At 42.0% G+C, this 20822-nt stretch overlaps 1 protein-coding gene across 2 annotated transcripts in view; it reads left to right on the top strand.

Moving 5' to 3' along the window:
* Positions 1-213: 213 nt before the first annotated feature.
* Positions 214-20822, top strand: part of PPP2R2B (protein phosphatase 2 regulatory subunit Bbeta) — a 317170-nt gene continuing 296561 nt past the window's right edge. Inside the window, exon 1 of one of the 2 annotated variants that reach the window (XM_088443990.1) lies at positions 214-531. In XM_088443990.1, the coding sequence (XP_088300116.1) occupies positions 354-531 (178 nt within the window). In that variant the 5' untranslated portion in view covers positions 214-353. Of the gene's footprint in view, positions 532-14063; positions 14524-20822 lie in introns of those variants that run through there. The other variant, XM_088443991.1, reaches the window with a different exon arrangement.

The following is a 20822-nucleotide window of genomic DNA, read 5'->3' as shown; positions in this document are numbered from 1 at the left end:
TTTTCTGTAACATGACTTAGTGGAGGCTCAGAGGCTGGACGTAGGGAGCAGCAGCTTATTCTCTTAGTGTGTTTTCTGTAACATGACTTAGGGGAGGCTCAGAGGCTGGATGTAGGGAGCAGCAGCTTATTTTCCTGTGTGTGTGTTTACAAGCAGCATTGACTGAGTCAGCAGATCCTGCTCTGGAGTGTGTCAGCCAATGAGCGTCTGCCCAGCCAGCCTGAGAGTTGTTGGAGCAGTGTGTGCTGCTTGCAGTAATGGGAGGCTCAGGCTGATCTTCCTGCCGCCCATGGGCTCTGTTTCTAGAGGATACCCAGCTTCCCCAGCATGCAGAGCCCCGGAGACATGCCTGGATGTGCGTGCAGCAGTGCATCATGCCCTGTGACTGGGAGCAGCATCCTACTCCTCATGGACTGAAGACCCTGCTGCTGCCCATGTCCCTTCATTTGAAGATGAAATGCTTCTCTCGCTACCTGCCTTACATCTTCAGACCGCCCAACACCATCCTGTCCTCCAGCTGCCACACAGAAGGTACGGGGCCGGGGCCACGGCAGGGTGGGCATGGGGGTGGGATAGAAAGTGGTACGGGAGGAGGAAGCCTGACTTCCCAAAGATCTCTGCTGACATTGCTGCTGGGCTGCCAGATGACAGCCATTCCTGCCAGAATCCTGTTTGTGGCATAGGCAGCCCTCTTCAGCACATCCAGCATGTGTGTTTCATACACACTATATGCACTAATTCTGCTAGATATGTTACATCCTAGGAAATACAGTGTTGCAAATTTTTATATTGGAATTAAGTTGACTTTAATGTGCCCCCTGTGCACCGTTACCAAGTTGCTTACTTTGCAGAGGATGCAGTCTGTCACTGTCTAGTCGATGCAGTTTGTACTCCTAAGCAGTTGATTTGAAAATAGACTGAAGTATTTTTATGTTTTAGTATCACTTTCAATCCTAAAATTGATGTATAAAAGGCATATTGGTATATGCAAGGGCATGATTCTACTTTTCTCTATCACTTCTCTTACTTCTGTGTCTCTGCTATAATTGTTATTTATTTACTTGTCCAGGAAAATGCATGGTAGATGTTTGCTGTATTTAGAGTGAATGTAGGAGGTTGCTGTATGTAGGAATCCAAGATAATCCTACACTTGTCCAAAGTTAAATGCCATTCATCATTAGTTTAATACAGCTTGGAATACTTGGATAAATCCTACAAAAATGCATTTTTTATTCCATGAAACTCTCTTGACTGTGATTGCTGAATACCATATGGTTTGTGTCTAAGTTAGATATCAGGCATGCTGTGAATATATATATACGTATAGAGAATCCCATGTGATGTAAAGGTTTCATAATATGTTCCTTGTTTGTTTTTTTTTAATCTGTGTTGTATGCGGATCTATTTTACATTGGCTGGAAACTTCCTTCCAAAGAAAACTGCTTGTTCTGAACAATTGTTTATAGAAGTATATACGTTCTAACCACAAGGTGATAACTTAGGTGAAAATGGAAAACAGGATGTATATTATAGAGTAACACTGTACTCGTCCATATTTGTATGACTTTCCTGGTTAAGTTGCCAACATCTTCTATGTGATTGTGGATTGGTCTGCGATCTGTAGATTTGTATGCTGCCAGCAGTGGCTCCATATACGGTACCTGAGAAACACCCACATCTATCTTCTATACAAGGTTACATCTCCTCTAGACATGGGGCCTGATTCAGAGCTGGACGCAACAGCGATTTCAGATCGAGCGATTGTTTGCCATCGTGCATTCTTATAAGCCGCACTGTGCATGTGTAGCGATCACATTGTGACTACGGACACACAGAGGAATCCATCGAAGAGTAAGTGACAGCTTGTCAGCTTTTGGGGGTGGTAACAGAGGGGTGGTCTGAGAAACACAGGCGTGTCTATATGTTTGAACGCCGTTTCATGGGCATGCATAATTTAACCACTGTGATTGCATACACAGCTCTGCGTGCCAGAAGAGCTCCAAAGGCTGTAGCAGGTTAGACATCCTGCAAGGGCAAAATGGCTGCTCGATGTATGTTGATATTACCAATATTTATGCAGGTAAGTGATATCATATGCATATGAGAAGGCAGCAATGGGCGTCCTTATGCTCGGGTTAGCATATTTTCTGAGCTGTGATGCGTACGACATCGCAGCTGCAATCTCATTAGCGTGCGTCTATGAATCAGGCCCATAGTTCATTAGTAGGAAAATAGACCTTGGGGTTGACAATCTCAATAACCAGCAAATAGCCGCTAGAGATACCTCGGGCCCAAAGCAGTGCTCAAGTCATTGGATTTTATCACCTACTTAAACATGCAATAATATTTTGCAGATACTACAGACCACTTTTCATTAACATTGTTATTAGAACACTCACTAAACAGGGTCCATGTACTAAAGGGAGTTAAGGCACCAAAATGAAAAAGACAGAGAAAATCCCTGTACACATCATTTCTCAATATTTACTAATGTGATTTTCTCTGGCCTCTGCCTGCTAGTGCTAACAGCAGGCTCCAGTATCGCACTGCCATAGACATCCATGGGAACGCTAATGGGCCTATTTATCAAAGTGTATTTGAGGTATAATCCCCGGTTTACCTCAAATATTAAGTATCCCCCATACGTATTAAGGAGGGACCGCAGCAGGTGTCTCCGATACCTGCTGTGATCTCTCCATTACCACTGGTAGCTGCCTCCCCCATAGGTTTCTATGGGGAATGTGATGCTGCCAGATTTACCAATATCCGGAATGCGATGCATTCCAGATTTTGGCCCCCCACAGCTAACGCTATCTAAAGATGACATTAGCCGCTGCAGCCTATGGGCTACACTGCGCAAAATTAGCTGGCGAAGGGATCCATCATAACCCTGCCCAGATATGGTGAATGTGTATGTGCGGTCCATGGGACTGCGCATTCACAGTACTGTCTGCACTTGCCGGCAGCTCCCTGGAGACATCGCAGGAACGGGCTCCTTTCGGAGCCCTTGTACCTGCATGTCCCAGATGATACATCCGGCCGCTATGATGGGCGTTATTGGCATGCCCTGATGACATTGCAAAAGTGATCATTGATAAATGGGCCCCTTAGTGTCCCCGCTGTTACTAAACAGTAATGTCACTTACCTTTGCCGGGCTTCTCCAGCTGCCGATATCTCATTCTCCTCAGTGTAGAAGCAAAGAGTGACCGCTGTCACTTTTGCCGGTTTCATTAAAGTTTGTTTAAAAAAAAAAAACACTACTGCAGTTCAACGGGAGAGAGGTGAGATTCCACAGTCTCTGCTCCACTGCCTGACAGCGCCACAGGGCGACTTACCGCTCACGCTCCTCACCGGGTCTATTGTTAGTACAGAGCACGGAAACTGACTCCTGCTTCGCAGGTCTAGCAGGTGAAGGAGGAGTGGCTTTAACACCACGGTAAGTGTACTAATAGTACATAGACCCGTTAGCCTCTTGCACAAAGTGGGATTGCTGTTGTATGGACCCCTTAACACATCAGAGGTTTCTAAATAGACTTAAGTCAGAAAACAAATATATTTAACTTCAGGTCTTCTCAGTTTGTGGCACCGGAGCTTATAACATTTCCCATATGTTCTCAAGAGTGTTTAACCAATAGTATGAGCACAAGCAGGTTTTCTTTGTACTTCTTACATCATGATATTGCAGCTGTAGCCTTCTTTATATGGGGCAGGGTCTGAAGAGTTTTGCTTATAGCAGAGCGGAATTTATAAATATTACAGCTCATTTGTCTTGGATTCTAAATGAAGATAAAATACAAAGCCTCATTTTTTGTTTTTTTTTGTCTGAAAAGCAGAATTTGTATCTTTATATTCAGGAAATGAATTCATTGCTGGGGCTTTCAGATAGATAAGTATGATACTTTGTGACATTTACTTCATTCACTGTGAATTGCAAGCTGGCTCAAAGAAGACAAAAGTTTAAAAATAACAGTACGTCGGCCTTTAGAGACAGCTGTGCCTAAATGCATAAGTAAGCATCCTTTCTCCAGTAGGCTGGAAATGTGTGCTTGGGTGCCAAAATCTAATAAGGCAACATGCATGGAGCTTCAGTATTGTCTATACCAGAGATGGGCAACCTGATCACTTCAAAGGGCAGCATGTGCGGTCCTCCAACCTTCAGAAGGGATGCGCATATATGATATAAGGGTTAAAAAATAGCTCTAAAATAATCACTTATCCCATGTTCCTGCATGCCCCTCATTCATTCCACATGACACCCAGAGCCCCCACTTACTCCACCAGTCGGATGAGGCAAACCGCTTCAGGAGACTGGACTGATGAATTTGGTAATGTATATATGTATGCGACTGAGTCTGAATTTGTATGTGAAGTGCTACCATGCATCAGCCGAGGCTTTTTCCATTTTGTTTTGTACTCAGTCACACACAGATATACAAGTGTCGCATATCAAATGAATCAGTGCAGTCTCAAGGAGCGGTTTGTCGCATCCGTCTGCAACTAAAACACAAAGAAGGTGATCAGCGCCAGATGAGTCGCATGGGACCTGGTAGCTCACTGACGCCAGGCTTCTCATGCTGCTTGGCGTATTTAGTCTAGATGTATGAGGACACATCTGTAGTTACACTTTCCCTAGACAAGTCCTCCTCTGTAGTAATTGAAAATTGTCTCTGTTGTTTATACCCATGACTTCTGTGTAGGACCCTATGGTCACTGAGGGCTAGAATTACTCTAAAATGTTTTATATGTAGTCTTTGACAAATGTATAGATTACGGGAAACCAAAGCAGTATGGCAGTCTGATTCTTCACATGGAACCCATATTGTTATCTCTATACAGTCTTTTTATGCAAACTACATTATCTGTATGCAACTAGTACATGGCAGCTGGAGCATTGAAGTCTGCCTATCTACTTCCATAGATGCAGCAGTGCTTCCTTTGTAGTGTTCTCATGTAAGGTGCAAGTACCACTGATAAGGAAACCAATGCATCCTACAATTTTATTAGTTTATTAATTGTTCAAATAATTGATGGCTGAACACTCTATTTTTTTCATAAAATGTAATTTGTTGTTATTTCAATTATATGTTATTTTTAGTCATTTGTCGAAGCAGTGTGCTCAGCTTTAGGACTAACAGTGCTGAACTTCCACTGTGTGCCTTTATTCCAACAAACCAGTTCTCATACAAGATGCATTTAGGCCAGTTCCCTGGGATCATCAATCTATATATACAGATGATTATACAGCTCGGAAGTGAGATTGATTGCACCTGGAGTAAGTGAACTACTGTAACTTTCATGTAGCACGGCAGGTGTATTTTACCTTGTTATAAAATGTACTTTAAGGCTTGAAGCAAGTTTGAATACAATCTAGTATAATTCAGCTTGGGTATTGAGATGTGCCAAGGTATTTCTCTAACATAAGTTTTCTGTAATGCATCCATATAAGAGCATTGCTCATTTAGCCACATGGAATGTATACAAAATATGTCCTGTAGTTAGACATCACCTGTATTGTTGCTTGTAAAGCTGAACAAACGGTAAATGTACCCACTCAGTCAATTATCCCACCCAATTTACCCTTTGCTTGAGAGGGAAGAGTTATTCTTTAAAGTTGCAGTAAGGGGAGCCAGTGATTTCATTACAAGTGGATGTTCCAGTACTAATGTAATCTCTGCAGCAATCTATAGAAAAACTGGCACTGCCAGCCCGACAGTGCTGGAAATCCCGATCGTGGATATGTAAGTATAGACTAACCTAATCTAACCCCCCTAACCCTCCTTAGGGGTGCCTAACCCTAACTTCCCCCCCAAGTGCCTAACCCTAATCCCCCCTCTAAGTGCCTAACCCTAACCACCCCCTTCCCCGCTGCCTAAACATAAGTCCCCCGGGGGGGTGCCTAACCCTAAGTCCCTCCCGGGGGTGCCTAACCCTAACCCTCCCTCCCCCTAGCCTAACCCTAACCCTCACGGGGGGGTGCCTAACCCTAAGTCCCCCCCGGGAGCCCTAAACCTAACCCTCCCCCCGCGGCTGTCCGCTTGCGGCGCCCGGCATCAGTACGATCGTGATGCCGGGCGCCGGTCTCCTGGCGTCGGGGAAATGGGGCATCTACATCTAGACGCCCGGCATTTCACCCTTGCCGGGAAATGACAGTCGGGAAGCCGGCTGCCGGTATTTAGGCAGTCGGCTTCCCGATTGCTTCCCAATCAAATCAGGTTCTCTAGATCTTGTTGAGGAATTTACAATGGCTGTTGTATGATGTCCAATTTATTTATTTTTTTTAACTTTACAGAGTTTCATATCAATAGCCTATTCATTACAATGAGGTCTTTGTAAAGTGTGCACACTATGTTACCTCATTTAAATGAGTGGCCTCACATTTGTACCCCACTGGGCTGAACCTATCTTGGCATCTCTGGGCTCATCGCATCACAATTGCAATAATAATAATAATAATATTATCATCAATTTTTCTGTGCTCTAGCTTTCAAATCTTATAGGGGGTGATTCAATTGTTTTTTTTTAACCGTGATTATTAATGGGTGCCCAGTGCTGCAATTCATTTGTTCTGGGCTCCCATTAATTATCACGGTCTTCACATCCTATTAGACCGGGTATAGCCGTGTAAACTGGCTAAACCCATCTAAAGTCCTGGTTAGGGTGCCCAAACTACTGGGCATGACACACATCTTTTCTGCCGTGACAGTTCCGCTGAGTTTTGGACTGTAGCTCCTAAATCTGGACAGTTAGGGGGTATGTGGTGCCTCACTGCTTGCTGTACAATAAAGCAGTTCTATGAGTACTACATAAATGTTTATTTTTTCTGATCACCAGATAATAAATAAAAACGGTCTCCCTTGTTTGTAAGAGGGGACAATTTTAAATGTTACCCAGCACATTTATCATTTTTTTTATTTTATGTGTTTATTCATTTTCTACATCTATAAAATTGTGTATACAAGAAAAATAGAAAGTGAAGACGTCTGATCATGCAGATGTTTTATAGTCAAATGAACCTACTTGTCTGTTTACTGCATTAACAGTTACAAAGTCACATCCTGGAATTATGGGGAGGCCTCTCTACCTTGAATTGCGTCACTATGGGCTCCGTTCCAGGCACAATTCAGCATGGATGGGGCCACAATGATGTAACTCCCCTCCCGGATCTCCCCATGGAGAGGTTCTTAAAAGTTGGGTTTTTTCCTAAAACAGTGCATAGTTTAGCCTCAATCATCTTGAATATTAATCATGATAGAGGAGATAGTGGCATTCTATTATTAAATGTGACACATTTGTTTTAATATATATGTTATATTGGTCTAACCGCTCCTACAAATATGCATTCCCTTATAAAGTGCACACTTGTATTGATTCAGAGATGGTTGGTAGTGCAGCCGCTTTCGCAATAGCGGTTGTGGGAATATGCAATTGCTTATTTCAGCTTTCCTTTTATGCAGTGCACTTTCGGGCTGCAAGGTCTGTGCATTTGCGATGGGGATTGTAGACACACAAACATCGAATCAACATCAATCTCACCATCATCTCAGCCTAGGGTCTATTCTAGCTACTCTCCTATAATTCAACTAACATGGCCTCTGAAGCATTGGATTTGTGACTGGGAACGCAACAGAGTTCCTAGACACTCCCGAGAATAAACAATGCAACCCATTGTAGTGCACAGAAAATTCTATTGATGTTAAATCGTAGACCATGATAAGTCTGTACCTACACTTGGTATGTTCTACCATACAGATTGCTGTTCAGGTTTATATAAAGCCACTCACTGGACATGCAGAAGGTGAAACATATACATACACTGCTGTTGGTCACACTTTATAGGACCACTAAACTTTATATATACAAAATCTCAGAGTATATACACCTATAGGTGCTGATTCTGAGTCGCACAAAAAGTGGCTGCTATCTCAGGAGCCAGAACTACCTCCTTATACTGATGCAAGCTAATGCAGCCATATTAAGTTCTAAGGTTCAGCGGAATGTTTGGGCATGTACGTTGCTGTGTCCATACAGTTTTGCCTTTATTCCTAGAGTATGTACTTATTATTTTTGTAGACTTAATTCCATTCTTTCCATAAACTAAACTCATAAATATTAGAACACCTGCCATTAACCTACATGTGAGAGGTGAATGCATTCATGCATGGACACTTTAAAGTGATAAATGTGAATGAAAAATACATGACTTGCATAAGCCGCTCAATCTCAAGTTTTTCGGATGGGGGTGATACTATGCTACTTTGTTTCTCAAAGTGGGTTACACTGTGCAGCATAAACCTGTAGCAAAGAAAATGATATGGTAGAAAAAGTGCTCTAATTGAAGATAATGTGAAATGTAAACACATAGGTTTAATGAAACATCATAATTTAAATCTTAGGCAGCACACATACTAAAGGGACAGTTTATTGAGGCTACAGATGTGGAACAAAACTGTATGATCTATATCATCATACAGGGCCTGACTAAATGGTGCAATTTGCTCCTGGAACAAACCATGTTACAGTGCAAGGGGCGCACACAACTGCATTTATTTTATACTAGCTGCCTTTGCATGTATCAAATAAATACTTAGCAGCTTTGATTTTACACTGACATTCAGAATTAAACTAGGATAAGACTTTCGCAACTATAAATCTGCTTATTTTAGTGTAAATCTGCCATACCTGCAGTGCAACAATTGCTCCCTTTTTATTTGTTCATAACCCCGAATCTGTACATTACATCTCTCTATTACTTATTTGAATAGATTATCCTGGTTATTATTTCAGAAAAAAAATACGAAACAGTTTGTAAACCGTTAATCTAGCATTATAGGTTTTTATAGCATAATATTTGCCTGATCAGAGTACCCAGGAAGAACAGTGATATCCAAAAACTTTTTTAGATTTCGGTGAAATGCAATATACAAAATTAAATTCTACATAGCATGCAAGCTGTCTTCTCCAGATCCACTTAAGTACATTGAACAACATCTAGGGGTCTTTGTATCAAGCTTTTTTTTTTACATAAAATTATGTATAAAACTGCGCTTTCTGCATAATTTTATGTATGTACTAATGGCACAATACAGGAGATTCCATAGAAATCCAGAGCAAAGTGCTAATTAGCTGCTCACAACCTCAGCATTGCAAAGTGGGGGCAGGACTGCGATGGCGTGATCGCAATGCCACACCCTTGCACCACCCACCTATGACGCCACCACGCCCCTTTTGTGCCAACCTGGCAGCGCCCTCCCGGAGGTGGTGGCCAAAATATAGGAAAGTATGCTTCATATGGTGTAAACTGCTTTAAGCCTATAGGGGATTAGGAGCAGGAGAGAGATCTTTTGTTCTTTCTCTCGCAGCCTCCGGCCGGCCCTGGAAGCTGACACTGTGCACATGCGCAGTGTCAGTTTCCACAAGAGAAGTCCTTCACAAATGTGAAAGAATTCTAACATTTGCTGTGGATAAAACTTGCAGGGACAGCGTTTACTGCAACTGCTGTCCCTGAGAGTTCCCCTTTGTACATAGCGGGGATATTTCCATTAAATCAGTTAAGCAGTTCCATAATTATTTGTACATAAGACCCCAAATCTATTTAGCTATTTAGTTTTGAATGGAATTCTCCTCTAACAGCTGATCTGTTTGTACCTATAGTCTCTTTTAACATGAGTTTACTCAGTTTCTCTGTTATGTTAGATAATCTACATTTCTGGCACATATGTTCAGCAGCATTATGTGTCGGGGTGTTAATTAGTCCCTGCTGTTGTTAATTCTGCTACAGAAAAGAAGTATCTATGAGAACATTGTAATGACGTATTCATATTTAGCTTTCTTTGTGTTTATCTCTGGATACCCTGGGCTGTTAATTACCCCATTGCTGTTAAGGCAGTAAAGCTAACCACTGTCTCACCCTGCTAAACCATGTACATTTTGCCAATGAACCTTGTTCACAGTGTTTTCATTTTCAAATGTTTAGATTTCCTGGTCTTTACCAGTTTTTTTCCAGGAAAACAAATTCTTGTACATTTCCTGGAAACATTTTATCTTAAAATGGCGTGGTAATTACATGACAGAAGCAGGGCCGCCATCAGGGGGGGACTGCCGTGCCCTCTCCTACCACCGCTGCACAGCCTGCACTATCCCCCTCCCCCCCCATGGACTGATTCCCCATCCCCTCTCCTGGTTCCGATCGCAATGGGGGCGGATCCTATGTGGGAGCCCTGCCCCCATACGGCGATTGCATCATTTAGGAGGGGCGGGGCCTAATGATGCAAGGTGCCCGTCCCCTTTAGCAACCTGCTGTTGAATCAGCAGTGTGTAAGTAATAACTATGTATGTGTTTTAGCATGTGTATGTATGTGTCTGTATGTGTTAGTGTGCATGTATGTGTTAGAGTGTATATACAGTCAGGTGCATAAATATTGGGACATTGACAGAATTTTCATATTTTGGCCTCTATTCACCACCACAATGGCTTTGAAATGAAACAAAGAAGATGTGCTTTAACTGCAGACTTTCAGATTTAATTTGAGGGTAATTACAAACTAAACAAGTCAGACCTGGAGGAGAAGAAGCCAGAAGGAAGGAGCATTCTTCAAGGCGATAAGGTAAGTCACAACACATGAGATGGTTGCGGGGGAAGGGGAAGGCCCCAAAATTTCTGATGGCAGCCCTGGGCAGGAGAGCTGATAAAGTTAATTACAGAAAACCCAAAAAAAAAAATCAAAACTGAAAAGGGAATTCTATCCAACCAGGAAAATAAATCCAAAATTGGAAACAGTATACCTTAACATTGCCAGATTTCCCTGTAAACAGGCTATTGCAAACCAGAAAAACCAGGAAAAAAACACCAAACACTGCTGCAAACCAGGAAAAACAGGACAAAAGATCCAAAAGTGGAAACACTGCTGCAAATTAGGAAAAAAAGGACAAAAAAAACAAATGTGGAAACACTGCTGCAAACAAGGAAAAAACAGGACAAAAAAACAAAAGTGGAAACACTGCTGCAAACCAGGAAAAACAGGACAAAAGATCCAAAAGTGGAAACACTGCTGCGAATTAGGAAAAAAAGGACAAAAAAAAAACAAATGTGGAAACACTGCTGCAAACAAGGAAAAAACAGGACAAAAAAACAAAAGTGGAAACACTGCTGCAAACCAGGAAAAACAGGACAAAAGATCCAAAAGTGGAAACACTGCTGCGAATTAGGAAAAAAAGGACAAAAAAAACCAAATGTAGAAACACTGCCGCAAACAAGGAAAAAACAGGACAAAAAAACAAAAGTGGAAACACTGCTGCAAAAATGGAAAAACAGGACAAGAAACCCAAAAGTGGAAACACTGCTTGTGCAGTAATCAGATAAACATACAGTAGCTATCAACTCAACACTCATCTTGGTGGAAAAGAACATTAGCTAAGTTTAACACTTCTTGGTGCAGGTAAGTGAACTTGTAGACTTGCTCCACCCTAAAAGGCCCAGAACGGAGTACGTTAATGCAAGAGGTTTTGGTAATTGTTAATTATATGGGTGCCACTTTAAACATGGAGTTTGCCCACCTTATTCCAGGAAAGATTTACTTATCTTGAGTGACTGAGGAGCAAGCACTGCTGACCAGAACCCTCTCCCCGAGCCTCGCTGTTGCCTAGCAGCTATATACAAGGTAGGCAGAGTGTTGCTGCCAGAGGAGGAGCGAAAGGGGAGATGCCAGAGACCTGCAGTAGATCACAGCAGAGTTTCACATCCTCAGTGGCAAGTAACACCCATGTGAACTACAATGGTTCCCATACTTAACATCTGAAATCAGATGAGTGGAGCAGTGGCGGAACTAGCGCCGGTGCAGCCAGTGGGTTGCACAGTAGCCCACTGTGGTGTGGTGGACCATAGCCGCTTGCATCCAACAACACCGCTACACTCACCGCCAGTGACGCCCTGGGCCACACAGTATTTAAGTGTAGTGCAGATCACAGTGAGAACGATCCGCACTACACAGTAACAAACACTGGCGGCGGTGTGTTTGTTATAGCAGCCAATGAGAGTCAGACAGACTCTCATTGGCTGCTGAGTCCACGGAGGGAGCCAGCTATAGCTCACTCATGAGCTCCGCCTTCTGGCTCCCCCGCAGCGGGTGATGGGAGAGACGTCATGACGTCTCTCCCATAGTGCAGAGCGGGCCGGGTGGAGCGGACTGCGGCGGTCGCTGCAGGAGCGGGGATTCAGTTAAGTTGTGTGGGGTTTTTTTGTGTGTGTGTAAGGGGCACGGGCACTAACACTGGCACTGCATAGAGGGGGCTCTACTGGGGGCACTGTATACGGGGGTGGCCGCTACTAGGGGCACTGTATAGGGGAGCTGCTACTGGGGACACTATATGGGGGGCTGCTACTGGGTGCACTGTATAGAGAGGGTGGCCGCTACTGGGGCACTGTATAGGGGGGACTACTACTGGGGCAATGCATAAGGGGAACTACTACTGGAGGCAATACATAGGGGAGACTACTACTGGGGGTACTGCATAGGGGGGACTACTACTGGGGGCAATGCATAGGGGGTCTACTACTGGGGGCCCTGCATAGGGGGGACCACTTCTGGGAGCACTGTATAAGGGGCACTACTAGAGGCACTGCATGGGGGGACCACTATTGGGGGCACTGTATATGGTAGCACTACGGGGGGGGGCACTGCATAGGGGGACCACTACTGGGGGCACTGCATAGGGGGGCCAAAAGCATATTCTGGCACCTGGGCCCACCACTCTCTAGTTCCGCCACTGGAGTGGAGTCCAAGTTTCAAGTGCCACCTATAATTAAAGTATCAGTATGTAATACCGCCGGTCGCATGAGGTTTCTAATCCCAACAGCGGAGCCACGGCAGGGATGAAGATCCCGATCAATAATTTAGGTAGGTGCCCCTAACCCTAGCCCCTACCCTAACCCTCTTTAGGGGTGCCTAACCCTAATCTCCCTCTGTGCCCAAACCTAACCCCCTCTTCCCCGCAGCCTAAACCTAAGTTTCCCAGGGGGGGGGCTAACCCTAACCCCCCCATCCCCTAGCCTAAACCTAATCCTCCTGGGGGGGTGCCTAATCCTAAATCCCCCCGACGCCTGTCATTAGTACCTTGCCGGGATTTGACAGTCGGGAAGCTGGCAGTCGGCATTTCGACCATTGGCTTTCTGACTTCATCCCTATAATTAACAAGTACCAATATTTTTTTAATAAAATTGTGCTGTGCTCCATTGCCAAATGGAGGCAGACGGAAGATCCCCAGCAAGTCATCTAAATTCCATTTTTTCTCACATAGAGGAAAAATAACATTGATAGTTTTTACTGTTGATACAAAGGTCTGTGCTGTTTATATTCCAGGGGACATTTGAAAAACATGCAAATACATTGAGGATATTTCACCCATGGCTTTAGTACATGTGAATTACATATCGGAATAGTGCACAAACAAACAGCATTGCCTATGAGAATCTATCATCTGTAGTTATCACCTGGTGTTGCAACACCAGGTGATAACTATTGTACAGCCACATTGAAAAATCAGTTTCTGTGCTGCTGGAAAAAGTCTCACAACAGGGATAGGCAACCTGTGGAACCTGAGCTGTTGTGGAACTACACCACCCAGCATGCTGTTCCACAGTTTTAGCATGCCCTAACAGCAAAACTGTGGCAGGGAATGCTGGGAGGTGTAGTTCCACAAGCAGTTGGAGTGCCACACGTTGCCTACGCCTGCCTCAGAAGATGACCTGTTGTCACCTACAAAATCCTGAGAATAAAATTAGCGCTGCTATCCAATTATAGTTACAATATTGGTGATGTAAACATTTCCCTTTCATATGGTTAAGATATAAAATTCCCTTCAAAGTAGTATTTGCAGGCTGAGAGCAAATGACACAGTCATGCAAAAAACAAAGCAAAAAAATATTTTTTACTCTTGTATTCAAACTATTTAGATAAAACTATTTTATAAATCCAAATATATTATACATTTCACTTTAATTAGACACATCAAAGAATCATCCAAGAACGTGAATAATCTATATATAAATGCAGTCCTGGGTAGAGCTAATGCTCCAGGTTTTAGTTGACGCTATCATGAACACAGGTGCATTCATCTGAAGCTAAGTTGTTCTGATTCACCCACCTGAGCAAGCAAGGATAATACCAATCTATAGTATTGCTGTGTGTTTGTTTACTATCAGTGTGTACTTTTGTGTGTAGCTGTAGCCCCATCTTGTAACTATAAAGCAGATTGTGCTGCGATAGTGATAAATAATTACTACATAGAATTTTGATTTTAAAATTCCAGTTTATCAGTTTCATTATTTTATCCTCAAAATGGAGACTTTCTGATACCACACAAGCAGCTCTCCAGAGAACACGTCATTTCTTTGTAAATTCACTTATTGTAGTACAGTATAATGATTCCAGAATTGCGTGGAATCTTCATCGTCTCTGAGGATGTCCACGATTACAACGGAGCCCTTACTCTCAGAAAAAAGAAAAAAATGTTTCAGTACTCTACAGGTAAATGGCTGGCTTTAAGAGGGGATTGTGCTGAGAATGACTTCATGGCTTACTCATGTAAGAACTATCACAAAGTGCGGTGGGGTTTTGTACATGTAAGTTAACTTTTATTCCAGTTAAAAACAATGTGTTTTTTCTTAATGGTAAGTGCTTGGGCTGTCAATTTGCTACTTCTAGCTTTAAACTAGAACTCGTTCTAAGGGGCCTATGTATTAAGCTTCTTTTACATAACCTTAAATAGAAACTGCAGTTTCTGCATCATTTTATGTATTACTCCTATGTACTAAAAGCACAATGCAGGTGATTTCACAAAAATCTCCGGGAAAGTGCTAATTAGCACTTTAGATCACAGTTCCCATTATTGTCAATGGGAACTATGATCTGACCCCTATGTATTAAACTCCAAAAAGCTAAGTTTTTCAGAGTTTAACACTGGCAGTTTACACCATCTTCAGATGATGTAAACTACTGTAAGCCTATGGGGGGCTCCAGGTGCAGGAGAGAGATCTTTCGATCTCTTCCCCTGGCCAGTTCCGGAAGTTGACACAGTGCGCATGCAGTGTGTCGGCTTCCCCCGGGTAAGTCTTTCACCCTCTGTGAAAGACTTCCACAATTTACCGGGTATATATAATTCTCAGGGACAGTGGTTTCCTCAACCGCTGTCCCTGCAAGTTCCCCTTAGTACATAGCCGGGATTTTTTTATTAAAAATGTATATATACCCGGCGAGATAGATACATAATTATCGCATCAGTGCTGCGATTATTAGTACATAGACCCCTATATTGGAATCTGTGGTTTTCACCTTCAGCTGTAACCTAAATGCTTCTACAATAACTGAATCAGTTAAGATTAACATTGACTGTGTATTTTCCAGTTATATTGGTTGCCTCCTATCTGCTAGCTTACAACCCAACATAAAAAAAAACACAAAAGAAAACAAATTTACTTGTGATAAAGTTACTGTAAACTAAATTAGGATTTATATCTGTGGTTGTTCCTTTTTTATATATTTTTTAAAGTATAGTAAGATATGCATGTATGTGATGTACAAGAACAGAATTGGTTACTATGTATACCCAATGCTCAGCATTGCCTTTGCTGTGACTATAGAAAGTACTTTCTCTGATAAACATTCATGTTTATATGGGGTACTCCTTCCCCTTAGCACAGCCATGCGCCATTAAATTATACGTGTTACTTGCTAATTGTTGCAATGTTCTATTGTTTTTTTAAGTGAGATGAAATAATAACTTTCAAATGCAATATTTGAGCTGTTTAGGTTTAAATTGATGTAAAAAAATTAAGAAAAAAAACAACTTGAAAACATGTACAAAGGCTGCAACCAATGTACAATTTATTTCAGTACAAGTTGATTATCTATGAAAACGTACAGTAGGAAGGTAAGTTATGTTTATATATGTTAAGCTTTATGGTATATTTGAACTGTCCGCTTTACAGTGCTCTGTTTTGTGTCAGTATGTGATGTTATTGATGCCACACTTATGTATCTCACTAATCTATGTATATTACCTCTCTTGAAATTCCTTTGGCTGCATCTTCACAGATGCTCATCTCTTGCAACACTGATCCTTTGGGCATTTTATCAAGCATATTTTCAGGATGAAAGTAGTCAGCAAAGTGTTTTGTGTTTAGAAATGTAAATATATTTCACTATTTTTATAGCATTGCTAGCATGTAGCGTACTGCTTTTTAATACACTGGAACAGATGACAGCTCAGTATTTTTCATCTATAATGTTAAGCAATCTATAGCCACTGAGGATAGAGACTGGAATGCAGAATGCTTTGGTTTCATTGGCTTGGCAAGGTTTGAATTTAGAAATATTATTTTAGTTTGATGTTTTTTTTGTTTGGTTTTTAAAAAAAATGTTTTTTATAGAACCTCTCCTCCTTCATTCCGTATGTGTTACCCAGGTGCAAGCCTTCATAGTGATCAACTTGCTCTGTAAACAATCATCCTTTGTCACACGGGAGTGCCTTTATATTCAGTAATTTGAGCAAAGTGAATGGTTGCACTTTAATAAGTGGAAATGTTCTACCAAAGATATCTATCTGATAGGTCCTGTGTAACTTTGCACCTTGGTAAAACCATGCTGCACTGCATGTGGGGCAGATACAAAATGTGCAGAGAGATTAGATTTGGGAGGGAGGTGTCCAAACTGACATCTAAATTACAGTGTAACAATAAAGCTGTGCAGTATATGTGGGCTACATGCAACATCAGCTAGTATTTACCCTGCATTTAAAATAATGTATGTATTTGCACCCCTTGCATTGCTACATGGTTTGTCCATGTGCAGAGTTGCTTGTGCTTTCTTGGTTTATTCCCATATCAGAATCTGCCCGCTATCTGTGCTAAATTGAACCTATTATATTTCTGATAATTGTGAAAATGATGGTCACATCCAGTGTTGTTGTTGTTTTTCTGTTTTTTTTTTTTTAGGGGGGGAGCAGGGTTTGTATTGTTTTTAGATTAATTAGATGGTGTTCATGTGTGTTTGCACTATTTAAAACTATATAGAATGTTTGCACTTTATACATTAGTAAAAACAATACTTTTTTAGTGTGTATACCTATATTGCATTTGTTCTGAAGAGCCACCATTCTCATTTATTTTTTCTAGATGCTATACTTCAGGTACAAACATTGTAATGCTGGCCACACATGCTGCATTATCTGCTAGCTGTTCTGATATTACAGTGTCCCTAAACTAGCACAATGCTAAATAATAAAATAAATATATATATGTATATGGTTGACAGATGACTTGTGTGTGCTGTTACAGACCTTACCCATGTTATTCAGCTTTGGGCACCAAATTGACTCATTATACCAGTATGGCCACTCATGTTGTGTGTCCTGGTTTTCAGGCAAAGCAGAATATGTGTATTGCTAGTATATATACAAGAAAATGTTCAATTCATATTGTACTCGCCTAATTGGAAGCAAATTGCTTTATAGAAAACTGATGTAGGTTTGATGTATGAGCTTTTAATCCAAATTAATTGTTGAAATGCTAAAAAGCGCCTGCCTTTATGGCGGCCCCCAACTGAAACAGCTGGCATGACCCCTGCAGTGACTAAAAGAGGGTGCATCTTAAGGACCCGGCCCCTCTTGAGTGACCACACCCCTTTTTCTGACACGCTGGTGCAGTGCCGGCGCTAGGTGTCTTTGCGCCCAGTGCCATTCCGTGTTTCCCCTCTGCCTGCTCCTTCCATGTGTCCTCCCCCCCACCTTATAATAATACCTACGATAGATGGATGGAGGAAGGGGATTATCTCCGGCTGGACCTGACGCCCCTGTGTGGCCGCACTGACAGAACGTGTCATGAGCCGGCCCTGCGCTGGTGCTCGTTTTCACTCCAGCCGAGCTGATGTCTCTTTCCCCTCCACTTGGTGCTGTCCATCACCTGTCACTGGAGTGCACAGTCTTCCTGTCTCCCTGGGAACTTGGCACTGCACCCATCAACACACCCGTCAACCGAGCTGCCCCTGATTCCCCTTTGCTGTCACTTACCTTGGGATCATGGTTACCTCTGGCTGAGCTGTCCATCTATCTGTGCAGCATTATACCACTACGAGCAATCACTGACCCTCGTCTGCTGCAGATGCGAACCATACCTGGTCACGTATATCCGCAGCCTCCGGAAGAGCCACCATGGTTTGTGTGGGTGGTCTAAAGCAGTACCCGCGCCCCCTCCCTATGGCCCTCCAATCCTTCCCTAGTGTTAGACACTGAACCTGTGCTGGGAACGGGGCACATCAGAGCTGGCCCAGCATGCCCCTTGTTTCTGGTGGCACAATACTAGTGCACACATATTCCACAGCACTTTACAGATAATATTTGCCCGCTAGGGCTGTCGTGGGAATCAAACCTCATGGCTGAGAGGCAGTAATGCTAAACTACCCAATCCATACATGTTCTTTATGAGATGCCAGTGCACCAATCACCATCAATGTAAGTTGATAGTGTATGAAAAGGGGTCGTTTATAATCCTAAATTATATATTAAGTTAACATTTTGCATAGTTTAAGTACAAGCTAGTTTTCTCTGTCATCAGCTATTTTAAGATCCAGAGACTGTCACTTTTAGAAGAGCACTAATAGAAGACTGAGGACCTGGTTCAGAGTTTGGAATAGAGTAAGAAAGAGCAAGTAACTGTGCATCTTGGTTAAAACCATGTTCCACTGCAGGTGGGGCAGATTTAAAATGTTTAGAGAGATTTACATTTGGGTGGGGTGTGTTCAAACTGAAATCTAATTTGCAGTGGGCTACATGCAACAGCAGCCAGTATTTACCCCTCCTGTATTTGCACCCCCTGCATTGCAACATGGTTTGTCCAGCTACAGTTAAGGGGCCTGTCCATTAGCAGATAAATTGAACAATAGAACGATATATTGTTGAATTGTTCAATTTATCTGCTATGGATAGGCCCTGAATGATGACAGATGCGCACTCCCGCAGCTGATAAATTGAATCTTTCATCTCCCCAACATGTTGGTCAATTATCGCATATCGCTGCCAGATATTAGAAATATCACGCAGTTTATATACGGTAAACGACGAACGATGAAATATATTGGCAGCAGCTACAGAGAAAAAAATCCACTCCCTGAATGATGTCATGCGATATCGTTCATCATTTGCCAAAATCAGTCATGTACGTGCAGCACAGCCACGGGAATTTTCAAGGGATATCTTTTGTCTTCATCGCTCAGAAAAACATCTGCTAATGGATAGGCCCCTTTACTTGCTCTATCTTACTCTATTCCCAAGTCTGAATCAGGCCCTAAATTTATAGGTAATACAGATTTCCAATTAATTACCTCTTGGCTAAAATTTAGATAAGCGGCTGAAATTTAATAATAAGTTACCAAGGTAATTAGGCAAGCAAGTATTACGGTTGCCGAAATTCACAATTCAATCCGAAACATTCTCTCCACATTGTGACAATATATATATATATATATATATATATATATATATATATATATATATATAAAATTTGGAATCAAAGGCTCAGTGGTAATAAGTGGTGGAACAGGTGAAGAGAGGGATGATGAAAGGGCAGCAAAGTGAACTAAAATACCTGGCTTCTACCTAAGTGTCATCATGTGTCTTAGGGCATTGGTGCAGGGCCACTGCAGCAAGCTTTCCCCAGGTAGTTTTAGTGTATGTCTAATATTCAATCACTCCACTGTAATAGAACAGTTGAGTGTGGTATTTTTTCATTTAGTTTGTCACATTTCTTCTCTCTTTTTGGTTTTATGGGTAAAATGAGCATTTCTGTTAAAACACTTCTCTGAAAAGAGCACACAGCTGGGTCCGACATCTGTATGTACCATCACTAGGCTGGGTATTTGAGTCTATGCTTCACATATACAACAATGCTGGTAGATGTATATTTTAAGTTTTACATTTTCCTAAAACGGTTCCCTCATATATGTAAAATAGATAGTCTGAGTTGAGAGGATGGGGTTTAAAGACATGAGGCCTCCATGGCTAAATCTGACTTACAATGACTTTCCCTTCAAAGGTTTATACATTAATCTTGTTAGACGACTGGGAATAGACCAAGCTTTTTCTAGGAAACAAATAACAATAGTGAGTTAACACTGACTCACAGTCGCGTGGTCTCCCGTTTGCCTCAGAGCTATGTATGTGTAAATGCACAGTGAAAATATTTAAAAATCTGCCCCATGCATAAAGATTGTGTATTTCAGATTGCACAATGTCACCATGCAAATCACAGCTGCCGAGATGACAAAGAACTGTTTATTCAGGAAGCTGAAAGTGGGACTGTAAAATGTGACGATTGTAATTTATGTAGATTATACTAAACTGAGGTCCCTGTGCTCTAGTCATTTTGTTCTAAAAGCTGTTTGGGGACGAGCAATAATAAACGGGATAAAACGTGTGTGGCACTGGCAGGATCTGTGAAGAGAACATTTGAGTTTGTCACCTTTTACGATCTGAATCTACCTCCTCCTGTACATAATACTATGGCCAGCTTGCACGCCTAGGTATGCAGGTCATAGTGAAGTTTGTCTCTGACTGGTCATTACAAAACCATAGATATTAATACGTTATGTACAGCAGTTCTATTTCTGTTGTGTGGTCTTTATGTTGTATGATCTTTTCTATACAGTATGCAGTACAATACACATGGTAGCCAGGGTTATTGAAATGCAAATAAACATAAAATAGGTGGATATCCTGTGACCGCTTTAGAGCGGAAAGGAAAAAGATAGCCAGTAATAGAGCCATTCTTCCTGTT

This window comes from Taudactylus pleione, unplaced genomic scaffold, assembly GCF_031769625.1.
Source record: "Taudactylus pleione unplaced genomic scaffold, aTauple2 ptg000342l, whole genome shotgun sequence".
NCBI lineage: Eukaryota > Metazoa > Chordata > Amphibia > Anura > Myobatrachidae > Taudactylus > Taudactylus pleione.
The sequence above is the reverse complement of the archived record's forward strand: the minus strand, read 5'-3'. Positions and strand labels throughout refer to the sequence as shown.